The 8,488-nt window shown below is 36.1% G+C and overlaps 1 protein-coding gene across 1 annotated transcript; it reads right to left on the reverse strand.

Moving 5' to 3' along the window:
• Positions 1-3,429: 3,429 nt before the first annotated feature.
• On the reverse strand, positions 3,430-4,593 carry LOC140160035 (G-protein coupled receptor 161-like). Its single transcript, XM_072183305.1, has one exon. The coding sequence runs from the start codon at positions 4,591-4,593 to the stop codon at positions 3,430-3,432; it is 1,164 nt and encodes a 387-aa protein (XP_072039406.1).
• Positions 4,594-8,488: the final 3,895 nt, after the last annotated feature.

Consider the following 8,488-nt stretch of genomic DNA (forward strand, 5'->3'; position numbering starts at 1 on the left):
TTGGCTGCACGTAGCCACCTAAAATATTTTGTTTTTCAAAAAATAAACATGGCAGGCCTAAAAATCATACTTCATCTTAAAGTTGACACTCTAATGATTATTATTGTAATACGTTTAACGTCATAGCTCATACACAAATGTACTTTGTAAGTGTTTCAATTTGTGTTCAATTTCATGAGCATGAGGTTTTTTGGGAAAGAGGCCAGGAAAATATGGGGAGAGGGTCCGATTTCATTGCGATTTCGCATATGTGTTACAAACAAACCAATGAAATAATGTACCTATTTATTCTTTCGATAGGTCCTCCTGATTTAAAACAGTAAGCTTACATGTTCACAGAATGTTGGGGTAAATGTCGTCTTTTTTGCAACAACAATATTAATTTAGTGTGCCAATATATTGACACAATTATTCCCTACATTATTTCTTTGAAGTATCAGCTTACACATGCATATCAAAATTTTATGAATCAGCTACGGAAACATTAAAAATAATTTATTTCATCTCAGCATATCAGGCCAAATGGTCCAAAATGGAGTTCTGAGATATCCACACATTTAGTTTCAAGTACTCACATTTTCTGCTATTTCACAGTATCAATTCACAATCCCATAATATTCCAGGTGCAGTGCTCCTGTATTACTACTGATAATCCTTACTGCATGGGAAGTATCAATTGATTTTCACAAAACTTGCAGAAATTGACAAATTTCTGCCAAAACTTCCACACTATCTATTATAATGTTCAAACCATGTGCTAACTTGTTTACAATGCTAGTTAGTGTTGCCAGGGCCAAGGTGATAGTACTTATTTTATTGATTTTGTCTAGTATAGTGCTGGTTGAATACTCATGCTCCACTGTGCATATGCTTCAGTGATTTTAGCAATCAAATGAAAATGATAGGGTTGCCAGTTCATGCACTGGAATAATAATCACTATAAGGGGGCACATCACTAAATAAATGTCCCATTGAAATACATGTGAAAATACAATATTAAAAGTAACTAGGTGCATAATAATTATGAGTCCTGGGGGAGGGTAGAATGGGGAAGGGGGGAGCAGTTTTTGGCAAACATTTACAGTGCATCTTTATAAGGCTTAGGAAACACTACAGAAACATTCAAATCTGCATCATAATATCTAGGCCATTTAAAGTTTCCACATTGGCAAAGTTAGGCTGGCCGAGAGCAGGGCCAGGGAGGATGACAGGAAATGTTGGCATACCTTTTAAAATCTAACCCACGGCCCCCCATGTATATTTGGGATTCCCCTTCCAAAGAAAATGATAGCCCTCACACCTTCTCTTTCTTCCATGAGTTACACCAAATGCGGAAGGATTTAGTGTAGTGTCCCTTAAAACAAGAACTGTCTTTAAAAAAGAATTAGTGCTGTGGGATATCTAGAGCAAATATTGATACACAAAAATAATTTAAAAATACTTTGTTGATACAATTTTTCAATCTACATCTCTGAGATGTTTAATATATACATATACTTCATAAATAAAAATTAAAAAACAAAAGACAAGTTGAGTGGAATTTTCACCCTCCGTAACCTTAAGCTATGATTCATTTGGCAAAACTGGGTAATATTTTTAATCAAAAAAATAGTTCTGTATTTTTCTGGAATGGGGAGTAAATCTATATTACCGTGATATAAAGTAGTCGAAAGATGGAGAATTTTGTTGTTGACACCTTATTCGGCACAATGTGATTTTAAATTTGAATGACAAATGATCGAGTTTCAAAAGTGATAAATTTAGATATTTCCTCTTCAGGCAATTTCTGCTACCCTTTGTCACGGGTTCAATAAAGCCAAATGGATGAACCCTGGTCAATATCTGCGTTCTTTGAAGGATTAAAGTCAATACAAACTTTTCATTTTTGAAAGCTCTCTTTTCATTCAAATTGCTGTACTGCTGACCCTGCTGTAAGTTATTAAAATAAAGTACCGAATTAGGTATTATATCAAAATACGCAGAACAAAATTCTCTAGCTATGGACTACTTTATTTTGTAATTTAATTTTAGTGTCAAAATGACTTTTGTTTTAAGTGTTCGGACACTTTTTGGGCGCAGTATAGATCAGGTTTTATTGTATAAACACGTTCTCATTTTCTCAAGGTGATGAACAAGTTCTATGAACAAGTTGAATGTCACAAATACATTAATGTCTGACAGTTTTCGGGTGTTTATTTTCACAAAGTATAACAATATAGTTTCAGTCACTGGATTTCCAACAATCATGACTAGACACAAAATGTCCGGAAATCCAAACTCCTCTACTTGGGGTGTGCATATATTTTCTGCATGGTAGCCCATAAAAGCAGCACCTTAGGCATTCATTTTTACAAAGTAGTTATATTTTGTCATTGTAGGCCTACTTGTTTATCGGTACTCTTCCCTTGTTGCCGACATTACCGACGCCGATATGATTGCTCGTTAAAGGGGCATTTCGTGATCCACAGCCTCATCCCCCCACTTTTCTCAAAAAAAGTTGAGATTTTTATATCACTGGAAACCTCCTGCTACATAATGTTTATGTACAAAATATTTCTTGCAGATTAATTCGTTTAGCAAAGATATCGTGAAATTTGAATTTCGTTCTGGTGCACCAGAACGAAATTACAACGCATTGTCTATGGAGCAGTGTAATAGGCCTACACAATAATCATGCATAACTCGCGAACGCAAAATCGGAATCAACTGAAATTTTGGGAATAGGTTTCTTTCGTGGATATCTACTGTGAAATGTCATAAAAAGAGGATGCTAGAATCACGAAATACTCCTTTAATTGCCGTCGAAGTCAGATGTTAGATTAACACTGACAACAAAAATAGGCTCACTCGTTTGTCAAAACAACAGCTAACAACTAAACATCCCCAAAAAGTTAAAGGAAATTAAAAGAACAATATCCAACTCTATCCTCTGTCATCTCATGTCATTGCAGACACGAGCCAAGATGTAATGTCTAAGAAGTCATTTGTTTTTTTTTCTTCCCGCCTGATGTATTTCCTCATTTCTTTTTGTATTTGGCACTGTTTTTTGTTTGTATTGTGCTTCCCATTGCTGATCTCAGTTGATCTTGGGGTTGTATGTTTTTCTTCTTTTGGTTAATAAAGATGATGGTTGAATACATATATTTTTTTGCTACAATGTGCTACTAACCAACATGAATGACAATGTGAAAAGCCATAAAAATGCGATCCTTCATGTCCTTAGACATTGTTAAAGGCCCGGTTAAAGGGTGATTAAAACATATTCAAGTGAATCGTGAATATTATACACCGAATTAATGTCATATTTTGAAAATTATCATAAATGCGAATTTACTATACACGGTTTACACATCAAACATTCCATTATTTCAAACACGAATGCTATAGATTACTAGTATACAGATCTTTCCTTGAGTTCCTGATACGCTTCTAGATCTCAAATGCTTTATAATCGTCCTTATCCGCTCTAAGAATGACAAAAACTTGACATTGTGGCGACTTATCTACATCTTCAAATCCGAAGTGTGGAGGTGGTGGTTGCGCTGGTTGTGGTGTATCTTCGGCACTACCTTTAGTCTCCGTGGAGACATCATCAGATTCCGATGAGGACTTTCTGTGAGGTGACTTGCAAGCTTTATGACACAAACACACAGAGCAACAGATGGAGCGAAAAGCTTCACGATATTGGCGATTCATTAATCCATAAACCAATGGATTGCAGAATGAAGCACACATCGCCAACCATGTCGTGGCTGTGTACACGGACTCTGGTATTGTCAAAATACATTTATCACCTACTGCCATGCATATCATAGTACATCCATGCGGAATCCAGCAAGCCATGAAGGTTCCCATAACTATCATCAACATCGTGGCTGCTTTAGCTTCTTTCTTCAATTTCTGCGCCGAGAGAGAAATGTTAATAGATTTCTTGTTCTTCCACTGACATACTTGATCTGTTCCTGGATGAAAGCTCATTGACTTCGCCAATCCTGACTTAGAGTTGGTACAAAAGTCAATGGCAGCCACTCGACGTGAATGCCTACGTGCAACTCTGAAAATACGACCATAGCAGTAGACCATGACACAGAAAGGAATGCCGAAGGCGAAGGTAATTATAGTGTAAGTGAATGAGGCATCAAAAGCCCAATCTACCGTACAGATGTATTCATGTACTAGATATGTATAATATGACCAACCAAATATTGGACACATGGCTAAGGCCCAGCCTTGAATCCACGCGAATGAGATCAGAGTAGCAATACGTGAAGGAGTCATTGTATCATGGTATTGAAGTGGATGGACTATGGCTGAGTATCTCTCATACGCGATGGCTGCTAAGGTTGCTAGACTAGTCGTACCCATCAGAATACCCATAACACCAGAAAAGGAGCAAAGTGCGTCGGTAAAACTCCAGTAACCTACGATACTACTAATGAATATGAACGGCATACACAATACTGCGTTTAATAGGTCTGCTATGGCTAAATTGGCGACAAAGATGGCTGTCTTGTTCTGAAGGCTTTTCTTTTTACACAGAGTGCTGAGAACAAGAGCATTACCAGTGATACTCAAAGAAATTATGACCAACATGCTAGCACTCTGTACAGCAATGACTGCCGTGCTCCTGGTATCTACAAAAGGTGGTTTTGGCGTCGGACCTCGTGAGCCATTACGGCGATCAAATAAGTCTTCGATGATGTGTCCGAGATATTGGTTTCTAGGTGTGGTCGGTATCGGTTCAGGTGGTGCTGGTAGTGCAGCTAGACTGATTTTACCGTCAATGGTGTCTTCTGGATTCTTATTCTGATCTGGGTACTTGTTGAAACCACCAAGAAGAAGAACCACTATTAATTTCTGACAAGTGCCCATTATCATACAACTTACACTTCTGAGGTTATGAAGAAAATATAATGGTGCTTCATGAGCCAATGTCCTGTATGAACATGTGGGAGGACCGTCCAGGTTACGGTTATAGCCACATTTATGATAACTGCAACTGTTGACAATGATCTTATAATTTTAGTGTTTCGTATTATGTATACTAAATGGACGTCCAATTACGCATGATAATATAACATGACTTATTGTACTGCAAATTAAGATTAATTGCATGAACTGTGCTTAATTCTCAAATTGGTGGTAACTTATTATTAATTTTGGGAGCACTGCGCCCTACATAAATGTATCAAAGGAACATTTTGTTTGTCAGAGTATTTCATTAAAAAAACACACAAAAAACACACCAACTTTTAAGTTCAAAATACGTATAATATGACTGAATGCATACAAGTCCAAACACAAATTAATAAGAATCGTTGTTTCGGAATCGTGATAGTGATGTATGCTATCTTCTGCAGATAGCACACTTATCAATATATGCTATCTTCAGTAGATAGCAAATGTTTTAATGTATGCTATCTTCTGTAGATAGCACACTTATCAATGTATGCTATCTTCTGTAGATAACACACGTTTATCAATGTGCTATCTTCAGTAGATAACACACGTTTATCAATGCATGCTATCTTCAGTAGATAACCCACGTTTATCAATGCATGCTATCTTCAGTAGATAACACACGTTTATCAATGCATGCTATCTTCAGTAGATAACACACGTTTATCAATGCATGCTATCTTCAGTAGATAACCCACGTTTATCAATGCATGCTATCTTCAGTAGATAACACACGTTTATCAATGCATGCTATCTTCAGTAGATAACCCACGTTTATCAATGCATGCTATCTTCAGTAGATAACACACGTTTATCAATGCATGCTATCTTCAGTAGATAACACACGTTTATCAATGCATGCTATCTTCAGTAGATAACACACGTTTATCAATGCATGCTATCTTCAGTAGATAACACACGTTTATCAATGTATGCTATCTTCTGTAGTAGATAGCACACGTATCAATCTATGCTATCTTCAGTAGATAGCACACTTATCAATGCATGCTATCTTCTGTAGATAGCACACATACTTATCAATGTATTCTATCGTTTGCAGATAGCATGAGTTCATTGTTTCGGAATCGTGATAGTGGGAAAAACCACCATCTATATTTTAAATAACGTGTCTATATCACATTTGAGTTTACTGATAGGTTTTTTTTTCTATAACCCCATGTACATTAATAACGGTAACATGCCGAAATTTTACTTTGGCTGTATGAACTCGAACGATACCTTTTAACCGCCTTTACTGCATAACTGGAAAGCTATTTGACAGAATTTATCTTCATTATATCCAGTAACCTGGCAACTACCTCTTCAGATGTATGTAGCTACTGCCCATGTTGCAGTTTGTTTACATAATTATATCTACTCCTGGTATAAGAAACAAATATACAATTTCATTTTAATTACAACAATTTTGGGCTATTCCATTTACAATCCACACTACCCCTGTGGAAGATTTTGGAAATATCTGGCACAGGGGGAGTATGAATTTGAAATGGAATGTGCACATTAGGCAGCTCCATTTGAATTTCATACACACTCTGAGAAAGATTCAACCTGAATCTTTCCCTGAGGGAGAGTGAGTGCCAAATGGAGCTGCTAATGTGTTAATTCCATTTGAAATTCATACTCCCCCTGTGGAAGATATGGCCCATTATTCTGTTTTGTCAGATGAAACTCGCTCAATCCTAAACTGGAAACAATAGTTTAATTACATTTTCAATCACTTTTGAAAATGAAACCGAAAAATATAAATTTTTGGATTTTCTTTTTTGCTACACCGTAAACATGGCAAATTCAGTGCTAAGCATTTAAACACGTAACAGTGAATTTTATATGTAACATGTCCAAGCACTACTCTTTGGGAAGATAGCACATATATTAATGTATGCTATCTTCTGCAGATTGCACACGTATCAGTGCATGATATTTTCTGTAGATATAGCACATGTATTAAGGGATCTAAAATGAGCGTTTATTGCGTTTCGACAGTATTTTTTGTGGGACATGAGAGCACCTCAGACCTATCGAATTGCATTCTGAATACGAAGCATGTCTTTCTGATATCAAATAATTTTCATTTTTTGAAAATCACAATATAATACAAATTTTACGACAAATTATAAAAATTTGATATTTTTCAAATTTTTGATATATAACAGTCCTCGAAGTAAATTATATAAATCTAATGACATATTCTTAAAGTGTATGTAGCAGGGAGGAAAAGCCGACGGTCAATTGAAAATTTTGACCTTTCATATTGAAGATATGGATTTTTTCCCAAAAGACCTAATTTTTTGGTGTTTTGGGGAAAAAATCCATATCTTCAATACGAAAGGTCAAAATGTTCAATTGATCGTCGGCTTTTCATCCCACCTACATACACTTTAAGTATAAATCATCAGATTTATAAAGTTTACTTCAAGTACTGTTAAATATCAAAAATATCAATTTTTAATGATTTGCCATAAAATGTGTATTAAATTGCGAATTTCAAAAATCAAAATTATTTGATATCAGAATGACATTCTTCGTATTCAGAATGCAATTCGATATGTCTGATGTGCTCTAATGTCCCACAATAAATACTGTCCAAACGTTCATACCCCAGCCCTTAATGTATGCTCTTTTCTATAGACCACTTGACATCACTGTTTATCAACAAAGGCGAGGGACTCGTCTATCGATATGCTCGAAAGAGCCGCTACACTGTTCAATGGCTTTCCTGTACTATATGAAATGTGGCGGGCGATTTAAAATGCACGTGCCCTTTGCAGACTACGATGCGTATGCACACTGCAGGGCAAAGAACAATTGAAATTGCCATAATGCGCGCGAATACTGCCGGGCAATGACGTCAGATGCCAAGTGGTCTATAGATAGCACATGTAGGCATGTCAATGTATAATATCTTTAGTAGATAACAGATGTATCAATGTATGCTATCTTCTGTAGATAGCACAACAATGTATGCCCCACCATGACAAAAGGGCATAACATACATATTGATCATTCCGAGATAATTGATTAAAACTGTGCTCAGCCTGCATTGACTTGTACAGGATAACCAATCCTAATTTGGCTATTTATTAGTGTTTGTAGGTTAGAATAAAGTGTTTTATAGTTTTAATAGGTAGATATAATATGTATTGACCTTCCTGAGGTGATAACTCCATTTCTCAAAAAATGTATGTTATGCCCTTTTGTCATGGTGGGGCATCAAACCAAAAGATGTATAATATGGTATCTTCTGTAGATAGTACACCTATAAATGTATGTTATATTCAGTAGATAGCACGTGTATCAATGTATGCAATCATAGCACACGTCTCAGTGTATGCTATCTTCAATAGATATCACACGTATTAATGTATGCTATCTTCTGTAGATTGCACACGTATCAATGTACGCTATCTTCTGTAGATTGCACACGTATCAGTGTATGCTATCTTCAGTAGATAGCACACGTCTCAGTGTATGCTATCTTCAATAGATATCACACGTATCAGTGTATGTT

The sequence above is a fragment of the Amphiura filiformis genome, chromosome 9, assembly GCF_039555335.1.
Source record: "Amphiura filiformis chromosome 9, Afil_fr2py, whole genome shotgun sequence".
Classification (NCBI taxonomy): domain Eukaryota; kingdom Metazoa; phylum Echinodermata; class Ophiuroidea; order Amphilepidida; family Amphiuridae; genus Amphiura; species Amphiura filiformis.